At 40.1% G+C, this 22,457-nt stretch overlaps 1 protein-coding gene across 1 annotated transcript in view; it reads right to left on the minus strand.

Moving 5' to 3' along the window:
* The window catches only part of ndl (serine protease nudel), a 437,329-nt gene that overhangs the window by 336,581 nt on the left and 78,291 nt on the right, over positions 1-22,457 (minus strand). Inside the window, exon 4 of the mRNA XM_067138020.2 lies at positions 10,091-12,979. Coding sequence (XP_066994121.2) covers positions 10,091-12,979 — 2,889 coding nt within the window. The remainder of the gene's footprint in view (positions 1-10,090; positions 12,980-22,457) is intronic.

Below are 22,457 nucleotides of genomic sequence, written 5' to 3' on the forward strand. Positions count from 1 at the left end.
AGTTCTATTTTCTAGAAATTTAGCAACCATTCTTTTGTCCAGTCCAATAGCCCTCATTTTTGTCAGTGGTCTCCTATGATCTACCCTAATATAAGCCTTGGATGGACCAATAGCAACACAGTCCATTTGACCTCTTGAATCTAAAATATCTGCTATATCTTACTGGAATCCCATAGGTTGAGCCTCACTGGCATAACCTTTCCTAAACCTGAATTGCTCTCTATCAATCCAGTTAGTAATTTTGCAAATGTGTCTAATATCATCAGAAAGAATACTTTCCCAGAGCTTACAAACAATACATATCAAGCTGACTGACTTGTAATTATCCACTTTATGTATTTTAACTTACTGAAGACTACCTGTTGAACCCATCTGTGACTAGTTTTAGTTTCTATACAATTGAAGTGGTAATGCCATCTAGCAGAGTTGAGTGGCAGCTGAAGAGAGAGAGAGAGAGCATCTGAATTAATAACAGCCCACCTTTGTAGCGTAATGGTTAGCACTATTAACTGCTGTCCTCAGGGGCCTGAATTTGATTCCCAGTACTGTCAGAAAATTTAAGATTGGCAGGAGGGCTGGTATGTGGTTAAAATGGTACATGCAGCTCACCTCCATTGGGGGTGTGCCTGAAAAGAGCTGCACAACCTCAGGACAATGACATGAGTTTACTAATTAACAACAGTCAGAGTAATGTTACTGTTGAACATTTTTATAGGATTAGGAAGGACATCGTAGGCCACTGCATTTAGTTTTCTTCCAGCTCGGCAATATTAGGGCATTGCAAGTAATCAGTTTCATTTTCCGTATCAAATACTAATCTCAAATACTTACAATAATTGAAAATTTTCCACCTTTTTGATAATTTTTATTTGCTTTTTAGCAAATTATTAATTATAAACAGTACATGTTTCGTTCTCACTTGAGAACATCTTCAGCTTTTTTTTTTTTGCTAGGGGCTTTACGTCGCACCAACACAGATAGGTCTTATGGCGACGATGAGATAGGAAGGGCCTAGGAGTTGGAAGGAAGCGGCCGTGGCCTTAATTAAGGTACAGCCCCAGCATTTGCCTGGTGTGAAAATGGGAAACCACGGAAAACCATTTTCAGGGCTGCCGATAGTGGGATTCGAACCTACTATCTCCCGGATGCAAGCTCACAGCCGCGCGCCTCTACACGCATGGCCAACTCGCCCGGTCAGCTGTTGTTAAGCTTAGGTGAATCGCTAAGTTTCTGAATACATTATTTTCAGGTACATTGTTCCTCTTAAAGACCATTTGAATATAAATTAAATTAAAATGATGATGTTAAAACAATGTGGGGGTTAAAGGGTTGATGAAATGAGACAGGATGAATACATAGTTAGCCTGCTTAAAAATTATATCTATTCATTAGAATAGTTGTTAAAAGTTTCAACTCTGTTACACTAAAAATTCTGTTTGTCTTCTAGTTAAACGTTTTTTTTTTAAATGATTGGCTTCTTGACACTGTTCTAATTATTGTTGAATGTTCATTTCTTTCACTCCTTCCAGGTAGGCTGTTATTTATTTTGAGTTTGCTTAATGTGCCCGAAATTGAGTCTAATGCGGAACTTTGAAGCTGATTGCCGGTCATGTATTCAGAAACTTAGCGATTCACCTAAGCTTAACAATCTTCTTCAATCTTTCTTTCCAGCAAACAATTTCTTACTTCCCGGGCTAGCTCCAAGTATTCTGCCTGGTCAGTTGGGTCCCTAAATCTTTGCCATCTTTTCCTATAAGCATCTTTAATATGGATCAAATCCTTGAGAAGATCCAGCGTGGTGTCATCTTGGGTCCCACTAACTACTTTTACGGTTTTTAGAGACGCCGAGGTGCCAGAATTTAGTTTCACATGAGTTCTTTTACGTGCCAGTAAATCTACAGACACGAGGCTGACATATTTGAGCACCTTCAAATACCACCGGACTGAGCCAGGATCGAACCTGCCAAGCTGGGGTCAGAAGGCCAGCGCCTCAACCATCTGAGCCACTCAGCCCAGAAAATTTTGGTTGTTATTTGTTATTGATGTTCTGGACCCCGCTGCAAGATGCAAGACCACTACTTGGTGGTAAATTACATCTGCTACCATTGTCATTGCTGACAATGTGACCAGCACCATTGTCACGCGTAGGTAAGTGCACAGGATTTCTGGCGATATGAATGATATACTTCCAAGTATTATTGACCTTATTATAGAGGTGAACAATTGCATGGTCAATTTCATTTATATGCCAGGAGAATCTACTGTAATCTAACTTTAAGTTTTCCAAAGGAAAAGATGGATTTTTATAACGAACCCAGAACAGATTAAAAATGATCGGTTTATGATCAGAATTAAGTACATTATGAACAGTAAAATCAATTGGTCTCAACTCCTTTTTCACCCCACCGCGTTAAGTTGATTCCTCCCTCCCCCCCCAAAAAAGGTGTGTTTATGTTTAAAGGAGATTCCAAATACTAATGTTCATGTCTGTTACCTTCAGTTTTGAGATATAAGTATCCCCATAAAAAGAATGTGGTTTTTTCACTTCCTTTCACACTCGCCCCCCTTAAGTGAATTTTCTGGAAAAAAAATACTTGTTTCTTTATTAGTAAACAATCTTCCTCATAACAGGAATTCAACTCCTTTTCACTCCCACCCTCCAAGATGATTTTCCCCCAAAATGCATTTTTCTTTGTTTTTAAAGGAGATACAGGTACCAATTTTCATGTCTAACAACTTTAGTTTTTATGAGATGTAAGTATCCTCACACAATTAACTAAATTAAGTTTTCAATTCTTTCACCCACCCCACTCTTCAATGGATTTTCCAAAATCAATGTAATAAGTGTTTCTTTTCTTTTAAATCAGATTCCAAATACCAATTTTCATGTCTGCAACATCTTTTGTTTTTGAGATAATAGTATCTTCATACAAATAATTCAACTAATTTTTCAATTCCCACCCCTTTAAGTGGATTTCCGAAAACAAAAATATATGTATTTCTTTATTTTTAAAGGAGATTCCAAATACGAAATTTCGTGTCTGTAACATATTCAATTTTTGAGATATCAGTATCCTGATAAAAAGAATTCAATCCCATTTTCAGTCATTTTTACCTCCCACCCAAGTGGTTTTACTGAAAACAAAAAATACATGTTTCTTATTTTTAATAAAGTTAAAAAATACCATTTTTCACTTCTGTAACATGTTAAGTTTTGGACATATTCTGTATACATGCTCATTTTAAAATTTCACCCCCTTTTTAGTTCCCCCTAAGTGGAGTTTCCAAAAACAAAGCACCTATGCTTCTTTACTTTTACAGAAGATTCCAAATACCATTTTCTACATTTAACATTTTACGTTTCTGAGATATACTGTAGATATAGTCTTTCTAAAAATTCATCCCAATTGTCACTCCTGTTTAACCCCCACTAATTGGATTTTCCAAAAACAAAAAAATATGTGATGCTTTTTTAGTTTTAAAGGAGATTCCAGTACCAATTCTCAGGTCTGTAATATCTTCAGTTTCTGAGATATAAGTATCCCCATTAAAGGCATTCAACCCCTTTTTCACCCCTCCTAGTGGAATTTTCCAAAAACAAAATAAATGTGTGTTTTTAATTTTTAAAAGAGGTTCTAAATACTAATTTTTACATCTGTAAACTTTTAAAGTTTTGAGATATAGATACACTCATTTTAAAAATTCACCCCCCCTTTTAACCCCCTTAGCGATGGAACATCCAAAATTCCTCCCTTAGCGAGCACCTACATCGTAATACAAATGTATCCTCAAAATTTCATTTCTTTATGTCCATGAGTTTTGGCTTGGCGATGATGAATGAGTCAGTCAGTTAGTCAGTCATATAATTATAGATGTGATGTCAAGTAGAAGTAATAGAAGTGAAGACAGAGATACTGGATAACAAAGGAAGAAGGATTATATGCTTGCAGAAAAGAGGTGTACATGGCAAGATATTAAGTTAACCAAGAGTTAGTATGTACAATAGACTCATGATTAACTGAGTACAATTAATTGAGGCTCTGGGTTCACCAGGGTGGTGAGTTGTTGGAAAATAAACTTTTTCTTCACATCAGTGTGGTGCTAGATGGCGTGTGTTAATGAAGTTGAATAGTATCATAGTGATGCGCCAGCCCTTGCTGCTGCTAGGTCAAGTAATGTTCTAGGAATCTGTACCACCCTTACCCTTTTGGCCCCCTTTCAGTTTATGGAATTCTGGTCACACGTCTCATTATTCATAAATCTGTCTAGGCCTACTCTAGATGAGTAGCACAGTATGAATGGGCAAGCAGGAAAGGTGTGTGGTTTCTCTGGAAATGAAATGTAATGTAATAAAAAAACATTGGATAAAGGCAAATATGTTAAAAAGGTTGCTGCTGATTATGGAGTTGGGAACTGTTGGAAATTGGAGACATAAGCGGAAGGACATTAAAAAGTGGGCGAGTTAAAGTGTGAGGGGCCAGTGGTTTAGCAATGAAAACAATGAAGAAAGGTGAATATGGGCATATGTCTAAGGCTTTATTTTTGTGGTTTCAAATTTGCAAACCTAAGGTAATAGAATTTAAAAAAACAAGTTTAAGGATGGTGAGGATGATTTTACCATGAGCAATGGATGAGTGGACAGATGGAAGAAGAGATACGGCATTGGACAGCTGAACATTACTAGGGAAATTTTGTCAGCTAATTCATCTGAAGTTCCTGAATTTCAATCAATAATGAAAGAAGTTATTTTATATGATGGACTGACACAAGCTCAAATCTTCAACTGCGATTAGAGTGGGCTGAACTTCAGAATGTTACATACCAAGATTTTGACTGCAAAATTGAAAGGAAAAAAAAAAACTGCTCCCAAGTTCAAAAACGGTAAAGAAAGATTTTAGCCTGTGCCAACACATCTGTTTCCCTTAAGACCCCTCCTGATTGGAAAGTCAAAAACCCAAGAGCATTTAAAAATGTTAATGTCAGTTGTCTTCTCACCATGCATAGAAATGTTTTTAAAACGTGTGGATAGACAACACACTTTTTAATGAATTGTTTTTCAAAGAATTTATTTCTGTGGTTGAGACATTCTTAGTAATAAAAAAGCTCCCGATGAAGGCAGTATTGTTGTTTGACAATGTGCCTTTCACATGCCAACAAACTTTGTAGCGGCGATATTAAAGCCATGTACTTGGTGACCTCATTAATACAGCCCCTGGATCAAAGGGTTCTTGGAACAAAAAAAGGAAATTACCAGAAGAGGATCCTTCGGATGCTAATTTCCAGATTGGATGAAGGGATGGGCATAAGCGAAGCTCTGGAAAAAAAAAAAAAAAAAAACAGTGATAGATGTTTCATACTGGATTGCAACAGTGTGGGATGAAGTTAAGAAGCCGTTTGGCTTGGAGAAATCTAAGAAAACTTTGTCAGGATCAGATAATGAAAATATCTCTCAACTCGTCAAGCTAACTAATGAATAGGGCTCTGAAGTTGAGGAAAAATCCTTTTTCTCCCCCGTTGAGTGTCCGAAGACAAGGCCCAACATAATACGAAGCATGTTTTTTAAGTAAGGTCCGTTTTGTTGTAGATATTAGTAGTTCACGTGCATATTGCAACGAGCACGTGCATCGTGTACCGGCATGCCTCAGGAACAACTTTGCTCAGTTTCAGGTCTGTAGCTAACCTGTGCGGTTCTGTTCTGTGCTTTCAAAATGTTTAAGACTATCAACTCGCCCGCCACGTGTGAGGTTCGGTCAGTGATATGGTTTTTGTCAGCAAGGAACCTAGCTGCTGCAGAAATTCATCGACAGATTTGTGAAGTGTACGGTGATACTGTTATGAGTGAAAGTAAAGTGCGTAAGTGGGTACGACACTTCAAAGATGGCCGTGACAACGTCCATGATGAGGACCGCTCCGGTCGCCCTTCTTTGATTACAGACGATTTGGTGGCTTCAGTTGAAGCGAAGATTCGTGAGAACAGGCACTTCACAATAACAGGTCTCTCAAACAAATTTCCTGACATGTCGAGATCAGTGCTTTACAACATTGTTTCTGAACACCTAAAGATTAGGAAACTGTGCTCCCGTTGGGTCCCAAAACTCCTAACAGAGGACCACAAAAACCAAAGATTTGAGTGTGCGATGAAGTTTTTGGCTCGTTATGACGAAGAAGGTGATGGCTTCTTGAGTCAGATCGTAACTGGAGACGAAACATGGGTTTCGCATATCACGCCTGAATCGAAGCAACAGAGCATGGAATGGAGACACACACACTCACCTGTAAAGGTGAAAGCCAAACAGACTCTGTCCCAGCGCAAAATCATGGCGTTGGTGTTTTGGGATAGGCATGGCGTTTTGTTGGTCGACTTCATGCAACGAGGAACCACTATCAATGCATTGTCTATTTGCATTGTCAATCAGAGTTGGTTTTTACCTCAGACTCAATGAGGGATCCCACCTCTACCGCTCAAGGGTAGTGTCCTGGAGCACCAGACTTCGAGTCGGGGGATACAGTTGGGGAGGATGACCAGTACCTCACCCAGGCAGCCTCACCTGCTATGCTGAACAGGGGCCTTTTTGAGGGATGGGAAGTTTGGAAAGGACAGGCAGGGAAGAGGGAAGGAAGCGGCCGTGGCCTTAGGTACTATACTGGCATTTGCCTGGAGGAGAAGTGGGAAACCACGGAAAACCACTTCGAGGATGGCTGAGGTGAGAATCGAACCCACCTCTACTCAGTTGACCTCCCGAGGCTGAGTGGACCCCATTCCAGCCCTCGTACCACTTTTCAAATTTTGTGGTAGGGCCAGGAATCAAACCTGGACCTCCGGGGGTGACAGCTAATCACACTAACCACTACACCACAGAGGCGAACACAAATTTAATTTTACGGGAAGAAAAAAGAAAAATACAGTGAAACAACACTAAATATTTGCATAACGGGCATAACATCGCTCACCAAACAGCGGCTTCACGCTTCAATACGAATGTCAAAATATCAGATGTGCGGAGGAAAAGATTGGATCGCTGATAATTGGTGAAAGGGCGATTAAACCCAAAGTTATTTATGACCGCAATCTCGATCCGCTTATCGGATACTCTGAGGCACAATTAAAGGAATCGGTAAGAAGTGACAAACTCGCTATCAGATTTCGTTGCTTCTTTCGTGAATTAGTTATTTTGTTTAAGCACATTGTAAGAAATACGTTGTAGAAAATAAGTCAAACAATTGCTCTTATTATATCTTTGATCTCATATCTGTTTGCTGTCTTCTGAAATTCCTAGTTTTAATGAATTTTTATAGTTTTTCATATTCGAACGTGTTGTAATGAGCAGGCGAGACAGATCACTAAAGAGAACTCTAGCGACACTTGCAGGAAGTATCCCGAGGACGAGTCTAGTGTGCTGTATTTCCCGGCCTTGTGTATCTCGTAGGCAACGCCCATACATGGAAACTTAAATTATGCAACCTTGACTATCCCTTCCCATCAGCCTCTTCCCATCTCTCAAACTTCACATACGGTAGAGTATTCTACCTATCCCTTCCAGAGCCACTATGGCCTTGCATATAATATTTCCTGTTCTCTGAATGATGAAGATGAACTGTTATCTTTTGTGTCACTCTAATCTACTATGTGTCTTTTGTATTCTCTCTTTATCAAGCATTTTGACTAATACATTTTTACTCATCTACAGTTCTATAAAGGTATGAAGTACCGTATAGCATAGAATTTTATTCAGATTATCTGTGTACCATTTCAGAGTATCCCACTGTACCTGTCAAAGAGCATAACTGAGCTGTTGGATAGGGTCACTGAGAAAATTTCCCTGATGACAGGACAATTTTGTGGTTCAAAGAAGAATTGTTGGATATGATCAATAATTAATGTGTGTTATTTCCATCAGAAGTTCTTTATAGATTGTGTGTGATAAAGGATTTTTATGAATTGATTTTGAAATATTGACATCTGTAGTGTGTAAAATACAGTACAATGATAGAAACACATCTTAGTTTATATTCCTTACTTTAATGTTTTATGAACAGTACCTAACCTATCTTTTAGGATCTTAAGGATGTTATAATTACAAGGGCAGTTTTATAGTTCAATACTGATTATCTTTAAAGGGACACTCCTGGAATTGCACAGTCCAGAAAAGCATGATTCATATTTCTTCTTCCTTAACAAACCTAATATGGTCATTTAATTTTAGTATAATGAAGATATCATTTATAATTGAGTTCAAATTATAGAACTAACAAAAGGAGAGGTTGAAAGGAAAGTGAGGCACATTAACGCCAAATTAGGACAGAAACTGGCACCAGGGTATGATATTTAACATATACAAAGTAATATTGCAATCTCTTCATCAAGACCAAAAGAGAAAAACTGGTTTAAAAGCCATCCAATAAACTGTTCAATCTCTCCTCCTTTCGTTCTATAGGTAACTAATCCTCCATGATGTTTAGCATAGGTTTAAGCTGGAGTGTACTCTATAAAGCTATTTTACTTCAAATCACAGGTCTGCCTTGCTAGGTCCAGGAAAAGAGACTTTAGGATCTATTGTGGTTACATTTGCCAATGTATTCATTACAGACTAGTGAATTTCTTGTATTTGTACATTCACAGTGGTGAAGTAAATATGAAGTTAATTTGTGCTTTCCAGTACAGTACGTTACCAACAATTTTGCATTTGAGTAATTTATTGTGTAATTCTACATTATTTGTTCTCAAGTTCACTTTAATTTTTAGGTGGGGAATACTACAAAAAATAGAATGAATCATACAAAGTCTGAAGCTATGTCACAGATATAATAAACTCAAAGGATTCTTTGAAGACATTCAAATGAGGAAAATACAATTTAGAAATTTTAAAAATTCAGGATTCCTTTTGAATTTGAGTCTGAGTCATTTTCTCTTCTAGACAGTCTTAAGGTTGCACTGTATAATTAATTAAATTCTGTTTGGTATTGATATAATCCAAACTTTAACATTAAATTAACTTTCAAAGGAGTTTAATATTATATGTTATATGTTTGATGCCATAGGCATAACCTGTACTTTTCATTAGGGCGTACTCAAATTCAGTTCAGCAGGATTAGAAAAGTTACATACTTTCTCCCATCACTGCAGTTAGAGTGAGAGCCATTGCTCAAATCAATCATGTTCTTCAATTTGTTGATCACATTGTTGAAATCAACTGAACTTGTATTATCTCTCTCTATACATTACACAATCAAAGACTCTAGTCTCTCCTGTATTTTGATAGCCTGCAGCTTACACTTCACAATATTCCGTTTCGAGAACAATCCTTCGCAGGAACACTGGTAACTGGGAGTGTAGAAAGTGTTGCTACAGTTCTATAAAAAAGCACTGGAAATTTTGTGCTTTTTCACCAAGCCACTGATACCATTCCTTTGAAATATTACTTGAATTATGCTTCACTACAATGGCAGATGAGTCATGTTTCAGAAGTCTTATATCAGTGATAAATCATCAAGTTGCACTTTCAAAACTTCATTCTGATTTATGCTCATTGTTTATGCTTTCAGCTGTAAGCCAAAGATAAGGTACCCTTATTAAGGTGTGCCCAAGCACTCCCCATAGCTACACCTGTATTTACCACCAAACTTTGGAGAATCTATGAAGTTAAATTGTGCTTTCTAATGCCAATAATTTTGTATTTGAATACTTTATTGTGTAATTCTACATTAGGACTAAAGATGTAGATATTAAAGCCCCTTTAAATAACAAGCATCATCATCAATCTTTCATTAATTGTTCTCAAGTTCACTTTGATTTTCAGGCAGGGAATACTACAAGAAATAAAATGACTCATATGTGTCTGAAGCTATGTCAGATATAACAGAGTATAAATTCAGTTAGTTTAGTTGTACACCCAGCAAAAGTTCATTACAAGCTGTAATGGTCAGCTTATGGAGATATTTGGTAAACATTATATTAATATATATATATATATATATATCATGAATGAGACAGAAAAAAAAAAAAAAGAACAGAACATTTAACATTTGTCTGCAAAAATACAACTATCACTCACATTTTGTATACTTTGATCTAATAAGGAATACTATTTACCTCTAGACATTTCACTTCTTGCAGTTTCTACCAAACTTTCATCCATATGAGGCCTAGAAATACTTTCTGTTTCAAATCTTTGAGGTGTTTTAACTTCTTTTTCACTTCCATGAAAGGCAGTCTGGTAAGGATAAGATTCTTTCTCTGAGATCTCTTGAAGTGCTTCCTTGAAAGATACTCCAGCACTCTTCTGGATATTGGGAATTAATACATTTGTAGGCATAGGTATGATGCGTATATCAAGTGGTTGTTGTCCAGGAACAACAGGCAAGTGTGCAGAAAGTGGGAAGTAGGAACAGGAACTTGATGGTTGATAAGCTGGTGAAGCCACAGGTTGCATAGCAAACCCAGCAGCAGTAGCCACAAATATAGGTGATGCTGCACTTTGAAAATGTCCTCCATGACCCATGGAATAAGAAGGATAAGATGGCATTGCCAAAAAATTATTGTAATAATTATAAACATTTTGCTGTGTTTTGGTACTTGGTTCATTAACATCTTCTTTGAACTGACTTAATTTAGTCTCTTGAAGTTCTGTGATACCTTTCTTATTGTGACTTGGAGGCAGTTGAATGACATGAGATGAGGACCCGAGTGTTGTAGCAGGAAACCCTGGTGAAAATGATCCCATTTTAGTCTGAGAATCACTTTCATAAGTATTGGAAGGGGGTACAATATTACCTTGATGAATACCATTTGGATTATAAAAGCACAGTGGATGGTGTGTGCAAGGGTAGGGAGACCACATATTACTTGGGATAAAGATATTTTTGTCCTTTGATTTAATTTCTTTGATGTTTTCTTCAGGAACATTCTGGACATTTGTTCCAGATGAACTTACTGCATCAGAGACTGCAGGAACTTCAGAATTTAATCCTTTTTCTGAAGGAAATGGAACTGTAAACTCTTCAAATGTAACATGAGGATCATTCACCTTAGAAGCAGTATTATGTGAAATTTCATTTTGCCTAAACTGTTCAAAAGTCTTCCACATTGGTGGAGATTGTGGTTCTTTATTTGTTCTCTGATTTACTTCAAGTTTTTCATCCACAACATTCTGTTTAATGTTTTCATCAGCTTCTGAAAGTCCTGCCTTAATCTGTGCAGGGACTTTCACTAGTGGCTCCTGGGGCCCCTCTTTCTCGTTAGGAAGAATAACTGGCTCTATTGTAGTTAATATTGCTTCAGGGGCTACAACTTTATCATGACTAGTTGTAGATGTTTGTAACATCGTCTTCTGAAAGTTTTTGTCCTCTTTTATATTTATTGAAATAGTATCATGTTCATTACCACTAAGCTTGTCATGACTGACTGTATCATCATTACCACAAAGGAAGTAGTCATCATCATCATCAACATCATCATCATCATAATCATTTTTGCTATGATGATTCCCATTAGTTCCTTCTGTTCTCCCGTTTTCTCTTCCTTCCTGTTTGATATTGGAGTCATCTCTTGAGATAATACTAGTGTTTTCTGCTGGAATTTTGTGGAACATCTGTGCTTCTTCACTTTCAATAGGCAACGCAGTTTTACAATCAGTTGGGCTGGAAGTTGTAGGATCAATTTTAATAATGCTTGCATTCAAACTCTTCAGTAATTTATCAAATACTTTGGTTAGATTGTGGATCATTTCAGCTGTCATTTCCTCTCCAGCAGAATTCATGCTTTCAGTTTTTATATTTTGATTATCTTCCAAATGATGTGAATTCATATGCTCATTTTTCTCAAGAGGAGGAGCAGCTTCGTTTGGAGAACTGTGGCTGGAAGCAGTTGTACTTTGTGCTGATGAGATTTGATTATCTTGTGAAATGGCAGACCGATGACCTCCTCTAACCCAATCTGTCATTTCTTTGGATGATTCTTGAGAAATGTCACTTCTTGTTATTGGTACATCAATTTTTTGCAGTTGATTAGATAATTCTTCGACTTCAGAGTGAATTTTACTTATGCGATTGAGAATAGCTATCATAAGTTGTGAGCAGTCTTCATCTTTTTGACATTTACTGCTTTCATTAATCTTTGTTGTAGTCTCCAAGGTCTTTGAAGAATCTTTAGTGTTCATGGTTGATTTACCTTCATTGTCATTGTTACTAAGAGAGGAAAGGGTTTTAAGAATATCTTCCAAGTTGTCCAAAGGATTATCTTCTTCAGTTTTTGAAGAGTTTAATGACTTTTCAATGTCAGATGGATTTAACGAATTTAAACTCTTCTGTATTAAATCAAATGAAGTTTTAAAATGATTTAATTGATCCTCTGTGATGGCTTGTCTACCAATGGCAGAATCATTTCTTGAGAGATTTGAACCATCTGAGTTACCTGAACTCTTCTCTGGGATTTGTTGTACAGTAGGTGAATTATTTTCTGTAATTTTAAAATTTTCCCAATCATTTTTACTGGTATGTGGGACTTGTTCATCAGTAGGAAGATCAATATTTACCATTTTTGGGTCATAGTAGTAGTACTGAGGTACTTGGTTTGGACTATATGGATACCATGGATGATAGCGCCTATCTTCAACTTCAATTTCATTTATATTATCAAAATTTGCAGGATTATATCTGTAGAAATATTCTTTACTTACTTCTTTAGCATACTGTTCTGAATTTTGAGGTTTTCTCTTAACACGCTTTGTTCTTGTCTTAACTTCTAAATTTGGACTGTACTCTTGAAAAAGGTTTTCTTCAGAATTTTTTCCACTATCATCAAGAGAGTTCACAACGTTTTTACTGCGGCTACTTCTACGCTTCATAGTTCTTGGTGCAGAGTTGACATCTTGAAACAATATTTCTGTTTGATTGTGGTCTCTAAGTACCACGTTCTCTTCCAAAGTTCCACGATTTGATTCTTTGTACTCCAGATAATCATCATGTGTACTGGATTCAGGATCTGAAAATAAAAGGAATGCAGGCAGTTGGTTATAACTTTCAGAATTCTGTCTCAATAAAAGAGCTTATTTCTAATCTAAAATAAGTTGGAAATTGTAGACTTGCTCAGAATTCAAACTCAGATACTCCTGGTTCCATAGAAAGAACACCCACTGTACAAGAGCTTTTATCTTTCTAACTAATGGAGTTTTGAGCCCCCTGTTGGAACATCAATTACATCTATTTAAGATATAAATTGAATTATCAGTATTTAATTGCTTCCCTTAAAGTACTGCTTAGTATAGTAGGGTAGGTTTTGATGAAAGCTGACACAACATGGCAGCACTCCAGAAAATGACAATTTTGTCTTCACTTGGTAGAGAGTTCTTAACACAGCTTTTCTATCATGAGGTTAAATAATGAAGCTCTTGAGATAAGATCAGTCTGTTTGCTTGCTGAGAGAACCAGATATTTTGGGTTCAAATGCTGAGAGCATCTACCTTCTCAACTCTTCTCATTTGGAAGGAAAGCAAACCGAGCGAGTGGCTGTGCAGTTCAGGTTATGTAGCTGTAGAGATAATGGGTTCAAACCCTGCTGTTGGTGTTTTCTGTGGTTTCACATTTTCATACCAAGCCGTACCTTAAACTCTTAGTATAAAAGCCCGAGAATACTCAGGAATGTTGCTTACTGATCGGTACCTAATTTAAAGACCCAAATATACTCTTTTCTTGTCGTTTTTCAGTATTTCCATCAGATATTTATAAAATTATTAGTTTAGGTTCCTATTTTTGCCAATGATTTCCCTGGCTCAACCGTAGTGGATGTCTGTGACTCAGGTAGCTCGTTTTCGTGGCCTCTTCGGCTATCTAAGTGTACTTCGTCTGTTAGGTGAAAATGGAGAGTGAAAAAGAGTTTGACATTGAGTTTAGTGAGTCTGTTAGTTCTGTGCGCGCGATGCTAGAGGGAAGAAGACACGGAGGGAACCCAGGTACATGTGTAAGGAGTGCAATGTAGCATTGTGTGTTGATCCTTGTTCTAGGGCATTTCACACAGCCACAAACATATGAACAATGTCTTTCTTGAACAGTATTGAGTGTCATGTTATCTTACTTACCATCTGTTTAGTACTGTATTATTTATTTTACATGCAAGTTAAAAGAAGAACCCATAAAAATATCACAAGTATACTCGGGATTTTTAAACAGGAACTTTTCGGCGGCTTATATTTCATTGTTAAGTTTGTAAAATTTACTTCATTGTTATCACTGTCGATGTTTTTCAACAAAGAGTCCATTTTAACAGTTAAAAAATTAGGTAAAAAAGAATCACAATTTTGTAAATAATTGCTATCCCATTGCTGCCATAAGACCTATCTGTGTCAGTGTGATGTAAAAAAAAAATAAAAAATAAAAACACTTGGTAAATTTATATTCTTTCCATACAACTTACTATAGATACCATAGAATACCTATTATATCAAAAACATATAACTTGATCAAGTTTTCTGAGAAATATAAATAAAGTAGAAATCCTCTTATCCTGGAAGGTTACAGTATCATTACCAATAACTATGCTGTGTACATGGGAACTTGGGAGAGTTGATCCTGGTTGCTTATATTTCACACAAGCCTTAATTACCCTGGAATACTTGATTTGTGAATTATAGTTACAAAAGCAATTCCCCAGCAATGTAAAAGTCCCAAATTCAGTTTCCAGTTGTATTTTTGTTCATTTATTTCCTTTGTTAGACATTAGTTTGACACGCATAGCCCTTAAGCTGAAAAGTTTGACATAGAGTGATGGTGAAAATCTATTTCTAAAAAGGGAACACTTCAGGTTTAACCAAACATATTTCAATGTATGATCAGTTAGCATATTCTAAAATTAATGCTAAAAATAATTTAGCTATAAAATCAATGGTAGTGTTATAATTACTGAAAAATACCTGGACGACTGAGTAGATAGGTGATTATAATAATGATGATGTAGAGTGATTCTGTTTTGAAGTTTCATAAAAATAAGATAATTAATATTGAAAATGCAATTTTACACTCTGCAAATCTTAGAATAGGTAATAAATATAGTATATGAATAAACAAAATGTTATGGTTTTAATCTCTATCAATTATAATGGAAGGTAAAATATTGTAATGGTTACCGTGTTCGCCATGATGGAATTTGAGAAAGTTTGGCGACGTCACCATCTGGTCCACCCGTTTACTCTTAGGCTCTGTGATCGGAAAAACAGAGAGAAAAAAAAAAAAAGAACAGCAGAAAGTGTCGTGGCGTCGAGAGTAAACAAACATTGCATGAAGAAAGAGATCAAAAGAAGCGTGTAGTAGGGAATCCTAACTGTGTATCAAGGTGTAAGTGATTTACTACCATTATTTAATAAATTTTAGTATAGAAGCTACCGGTCTAGTGTTAATTCATCTTACTATTCCGCCAACTCGTCACAACTGGTGTCAGAATTGGGATCGACTGGTAGCAGTAATTTCATAACTAGTAATCTCTAGCAAATAGCAAAATGGATAGCAAACAGTTTCAGGCTCTCCTCAGTAAGTTTACCGAGATCTCATCCAAACAGGACGAAATCAAAGAACAAACTGAAACTGGAATTGAATGAACCTAAGGGTGGACAAAGTAAATTAGAACAGGAAGTGCGCTCTCTAGAAAGAAAATTAAAGAGTGACATTATGCAGGACGTACAGGAACTGGTTGAAAAACAGATCAAAGAAATACCGCAGGTTGTGGAGTCAGGGGTTCGAGACCTGAAAGAGGAAGTAAGCGCCTTTCATACGAGAGTGACAGCCATGGAGACTCGTGCTAGGACCACCAGCCGCGACAGCAGCTCCAGCGCCAGGAAGGTAAAACCCCCACGCTTTGACGGGAACACATCTTGGAGGACCTTCCAGACCCAATTCGAGACCGTGTGCGGGCACAACGGTTGGACACCGGAAGAAAGGGCCATGCACCTAATCGTTGGACTGCAAGGAACAGCAGCAGAAGTGCTACACAGCCTCCAGCCAGGTGCAACCTACGAGGCGAGGAGATTGTTAGAGCGATCGACACCCAATACGATGACCACCAGCTGGCAGCCGCCTACCGAGTCTTTTTTTTTTTTTGCTTTAAGTCGCACCGACACAGATAGGTCTTATGGCAATGATGGAATAGGAAAGGGCTAGGAGTTGGAAGGAAGTGGCCATGGCCTTAATTAAGGTACAGCCCCAGCATTTGCCTGGTGTGAAAATGGGAAACCATGGAAAACCATTTTCAGGGCTGCCGACAGTGGGGTTCGAACCCACTATCTCCCGGATGGACGTTCACAGCTGCATGCTCCCAACCACATGGCCAACTCCTACCGAGTCCAGCTGAGGAAGAGGACCCAACGCATTAATGAGACGCTGCAGGAATTTGTGCAAGATGTGGAGCAGCTAGCCCACAAGGCTCTGGATGGGCTGCCTCAGGACCACATTCAGTGGGAGGCAGCCTATACGTTCATTGATGGGCTCCACGATCCTGAGATCCGTCAAAAGCTGATGCTCAGCGGGTAGCATAACCTCAGAGAGGCCCTAACGTTACCCCTGAGGGTGGAGGCGGTGAAGGGAACAGCGGCACCGTCACCAAGAATACGAGCTGTGAGAAGCGAGGACACGCCGGAGAACCGCGCTGTTACAGGAGAAGACGCACGCCACTGCCGAGACGCCGATGCACCAACGAGATCACCTGTTGGAACTGTAGCGAGCGTGGACACCTGTGGAGGAACTGTCATATGGAGATGGCCCCTGATCAGGGAAATGAGTAAGGACCGACAATGAGAGGGGCTCATCAGTACTGTTATTACTGTCCCCTAGTTTCACGCTAAATGTGGTCACCGAGCGGAGCGACGATAGCTTGATCGCTGACGTGTGGCTCAAAGACAGGCCGTGCCAGGTCATGATACAGCAAGAAAGGGAACCCAACCACGCCTACGGGCTGTGAATGGCCTCAGGAGACACCATCCCTGTCCTGAAGGAGGAGCTACTTCAACAGACGCTGGGACAATGACGCCTACAAGTCTGGGCCTTCGTCGCTGCCGTCACGGATGAGGTCATCCTGGGCCTAGACACGCTATGGGCATATGAGGCGACTGTCGATGTGGGACGGCGTGTGTTGTGGCTCGGCAAACAAGAGATAATGCGCTGACGACCAGGGACGCAAACTCGAGTAGCGTGATTAACGCTGGCCAGCAACGAAGTGATACCAGCCAACAGCGAGCTGATGGTTACAGCATGGTTAGAGGAACCCATACAAGGGGACAGCGTGCTCATGGAACCTGGACTACCGACCACTGATGAAGCTGCGTCCTGGTACGCATATTGAATTAAACGTCGCAGGAGCAGAGGATACCCAGCGGGACCGAGCTTGGGACTTGTGAACCAGTCACGTGCATCGTGCCAGTGGACAACGTAGGCGCACAGGCCCTGGAAGCAGGTGAAGGATCGGATAACCTCCGGATTATTATATCCGACACCCGGAAACATTTGGAGGCGAGACAGCTCAGGGAGCTTAAGGAACTAATCCGTGAACTTAGGGACATCTTCACTGCTACTGGAGGCAACTACGGAAAGACGGATAGAGTGTACCATCGCATTAACACCAATCCAACAGCCACCTTGTAGGGTGCCCCTCGCAAAAAGGGCAGAAATTGAACAGATGCTGGGTGACAAGAAGCAGCGGGGAGTCATCGAAGAGTCGAACAGCCCATAGTCATCGCCAGTGGTCCTGGTGAAGAAAAAGAATGGTGAGCTCCGCTTCTGCGTCGATTACTGCAAGTTGATCGACATCACGAAGAAGGACTGTTTCCCGTTACCTAGGATAGATGACACCCTGGACACGTTATCTGGCGCCCAGTGGTTTTCGACTTTGGATCTGAAGTCTGGGTACTGGCAAGTGGCGCTCCATCTGGAAGACAAAGAGAAGACAGCATTCTCAACTGGCCAAGGGCTCTACCAGTTCACAGTGATGCCCTTTGGCCTCTGCAATACGCCGGTGACTTTAGAGCGACTGATAGAGTCTGTATTGAGGGGGCTAACTCATGACACCTGGACGATATAATTATTGTTGGAGGAACATTCAGAGAGCATGTTGAGAACCTGCGGAGAGTGCTCAAGAGGCTACATGGGGCTCACCTAAAGTTAAATCTCGGAAAATGCCACCTGGTCCAGAAGGAGGTGCACTACCTAGGCCACATCATGTCAACGAAGGGAGTAGCCACTGATCCAGAGAAGTTAAGAGCTGTCAGAGACTGGCAAGCGCCTAAGGACAAGCGAGAACTGAGGAGTTTCCTTGGCCTTTGCACGTACTTCCGCAGATTTATAGCTGGCTACGCAGACATCTCAAAGCCCCTTACGCGGCTCACCGAAGAGAGGAGGCCTTTCCAATGGTCAAATGAGGTGGAGGGTGCCTTCTGGACACTGAAGGAGTTCCTGTGTATGGCACCCATCCTAGGATACCCCAAGCCTGGGGAGAAGTTCATCGTAGACACTGACGCCAGCGATGTGGGAATTGGTCGGGTGCTGTCCCAAGTGCAAGACGGCCAGGGAAAGGTGATTGCCTCTTTCAGCAAGACGTTGTCAAAAGCTGAGAGAAATTACTGCGTGACGCGTCGGGAATTGCTGATCTTGGAGCACTTCCACAGGTGTCATCTGCACACTGACCACTCCACATTGACCTGGCTCTTAAGCTTCAGAAACCTAGAAGGACAGACAGCATGCTGGGTACAACGCCTTCAGGAGTATGACTTCACCACCGAGCACCGTAAAGGAATGTTGCACTGCAACGCTGATGCTCTATCCAGAAGACCGTGCCTGGAGAACTGTGCACACTGCCAGAAAGTGGAGAGATAGGCAGGCATCGTGAATGTCCGGGCTGTGAGGGCCACCACCGCTGAAGGATGGGATCGAGACACCCTCAGGAGAGGGCAGCTGAAGGATGACGCCATCGGGCTGATCTTACGGGAAGTAGAGTCGGGACAGAGACCGAATGGAAAGACATTGCCAAATGTAGTCCAACCTATAAGGCGTACTGGGCCCAGTGGTCGTCTCTCATGGTTAGTGACCGGGTACTTACCCACATGTGGGAATCGACCAGCGGAAAGAAGCACATTGCCCAGCTGATAATTCCCAGAAGCATGAGAAAAGAAGTGCTGACTGAGTTGCATGCAGGCACTACTGCCGGCCACTTGGGGCTGAATAAGACCCTAGATCATGCCTGACAGCATTACTACTGCGTGCATCTGAGGAACGACGTTGAGAGGAAGTGCCAGCTGTGTGACACCTGCGCGGGTGAGCTGGGGCCCATGTACCAGGAGTAGGGGCCAGATGATGCAGTACAACATTGGAGCACCTTTCGAAAAGATCGCCATCGACATTGCGGGACCATTCCCTGAATCTGATGCCGGGAACCGTTACCTACTCCTGGCCATGGACTACTTCACAAAGTGGCCAGAGGTCTACGCCATCCCAAACCAGGAGGCAACGATAGTGGCCGATGTTTTGGTCAAGAACTTCTTCTGCCAATTAGGTGTCCCGAGAGAGCTTCATAGCGACAAGGCAGAAACTTTGAGTCCAGACTGATGCAAGAGGTTCTGCAGCACTTAGGAGTGCGGAAGACCCATACGACACCTCTTCACCCTTAGATGGCATGGTGGAGAGTTTTGTGAAAACCGTCAAGGAGTATCTCAGCAAGGTGGTTTCGGTGCACCAGAGGGACTGGGATGAGAGGGTTCCATTCTTCTTGATGGCCTATCGAGCGCCCACCCATGAGACGACGGGCATGACACCTGCCATGCGATCTAATGTTCGGGTCGGCACCAGACCAGCAGCAGCCTGTGACAGACTATGTATGGGAGTTGGTGGATCGGCTCAACGACATCCACAATTATGCCCAACATCATCTAAGGGGAGCCAGCGACCGGATAAAAGCCCGCAACGACATGCTGGCGAACTCTGCGGGTTTCCAGGAAGGTGACAGTGTGTGGCTGTACCGTCCGGTCCGAACAAAAGGGAAGTCACCGAAACTGCAGCCACAATGGGAAGGCCCATATATCATTGTCATCAGGATCAACGATGTTGTCTACCGTATCCGGCAGCCTCCCCGAGGGAAGATGATGATTGTTCACCCGGATCGCCTGGCACGGTATTGTGCAGCAGCTTGGGACGAGCAGCCTTAAGGAGGGGGCAGTGTAATGGTTACCTTGTCCACCATATTGGAATTTGAGAGAGTCTGGCGACGTTACCATCTGGTCCGCCCATTTACTCTTAGACTCTGTGATCGGAAAAACAGAGAGAAGAAAAAAAAATAACAGCAGAAAGTGTCGTAGCATCGAGAGTAAACAAACATTGCATGAAGAAAGAGATCAAAAGAAGCGTGTAGTAGGGAATCCTAACTGTGTACCGAGGTGTAAGTTAATAAATTAGTTAATAAATTTTAGTATAGAAGCTACCAGTCTAGTGTTAGTTTATCGTACTACTCCGCCAACTCGTCACAATATTATGTGGTATGAGATCGTGGTTACCTGTACATACAAATGCATGTTATTGATATAATCTTTTACAGTATTAGCACAAATGAAGAAACTGCCGATTTTGTCATGCTGTGGACAGCCTATGCTTTGGTATGCAGCAATATTCTGATGTCTTACTTGATCATTCTGCTCAATTTCATTGCAATTGATGCCTTTGATATACCACATTCAATTTAAAATTGCAGCAACAAATTACTATTTTTTAAGTATGTAAATATTATTTTACAACAGAATGCTATTACTAGGGCCAGGATTTCTAAGCAAAATGGATGTTCTTTTACATACTTCTATAGGTAAGCAGGTTAGACATCATCCAGCATATCTTCATTTTAATTATGTTTGATAGTGGTTACAAATGCTTATTTTGCAACAAAACAGTTTTGCTTGCTTGTTTCAAGATTATGAATTAAAATGGTATATTTTTCCAAAAACTGTCATCTAACCTTTCAAGCGGTAATGATGGAATAAATCGTCATAGCCGCATGGCTTCATAAGTGGCCATAACGGAATATTCCATCATCGCATTGTAAATGTCTTTCAGCGATGGGTATGACGACTTATTCCATCATAAGATTCAAGGTTGCTGTCCTTTGTGCGTGTATGTTACTTGTTTTGAGCTTTGTCTACAGCATCACTCTCCTAAAACCATGTGACCGGGTGAAATTCGTTCTGTGTCCAGCTAGCAGCCAAGCAGCCAGCCAGTACCAGCCACGTACTGGCTGCCAGGTTGATGAGAGTGGTAGATAGTGCATTATGGCAGGTGCAAGCAGAGCTCGGAAACGTCTGCGATAAGAATTGTTTGATTTATTATACTGTGACAATTTGGAAAGTGATGTGTCAGCTGATAGTGAGACTAATGTTGAAATCTCAGGAGATAGCGAGTGCAATGGTGAAAGCAACTTAAGTGAACGTGACTGTTGCCCTAGCGGTGATATTCAGCTTGGTGTACAGCGAAAGGTAGGATCTGAACGGCCGAGATTTACATTTACAGTGCAACTTGGACTAAATGTACAAATTGAAGATGTAAATAATCCGCTAGAATATTTTCAGTTGTTTATCACTCCTGAATTAGCGGAACTAGTTTGCTCAACAGTTTTTAGAAAGCACACTGACCTTGAAACTATATTCGAGAGTGAATCAGTGGACTGACGTGAATAAAGATAAAATTATGACTATTTGCATTCTTTCTTTTGCAAGGCAGTCATCAGTTACCTGACAACAAGAGCTACTTTTCTTGTTCTCTGAAAGAAGATTTCATCTCAAACACTTTGTCGATAACGAAGCATACGATGAAGCCACATGTGGTCCGAAGAAACTCTACAAATTGGACCACTATTTTGGACCACTTGTAGATGAATCTCTCATGTTGTGGAAGGTACGTTTGTTGTGGAAAGTTTTCAGACCGTATAAGCACTCAAGATTTGGTATCAAATCATTTGAACTTTGTGAATGTATGTCTGGTTACATGTGGAATTTTTTGGTATATATAGGAAAAGCCTCCCAGTTTGATGACTCTCTGAAAAATGAACCATATGGATCAAAAGTTGTTTCCCGTTGCTTTCCTCACTGAGACAGATTCTCTTTCCTTGCCCTTGGCACTTTAATCATTTTAATAGCTTGATAGTGAGACTTTATTTTTTTAAACCTGATTAAAATACTAGACCAATTAAAAGTATCTCACCGTAAATTCCTGTTGCTTTCCTCAGCAAGCCAGACACCTTGCCCTTCATACTATGATCATTTTTGACAGCTTAATACATATTCTGTACTTTTTGAACCAGATAAAAATACTATACTACACAAGAGTATCTCACTATATGTTACTTCCCAGTACTTTTTGGAAAATGTGCCACTGTGTTAGTAGCTACTCAAAAGAAATGTACCATTTGAAAGGTCAAAAGGATACATTTCATTCCTAGCCATCATTTATCA

The sequence above is a fragment of the Anabrus simplex genome, chromosome 1 (genome assembly GCF_040414725.1).
Source record: "Anabrus simplex isolate iqAnaSimp1 chromosome 1, ASM4041472v1, whole genome shotgun sequence".
In the NCBI taxonomy this organism is placed as follows: domain Eukaryota; kingdom Metazoa; phylum Arthropoda; class Insecta; order Orthoptera; family Tettigoniidae; genus Anabrus; species Anabrus simplex.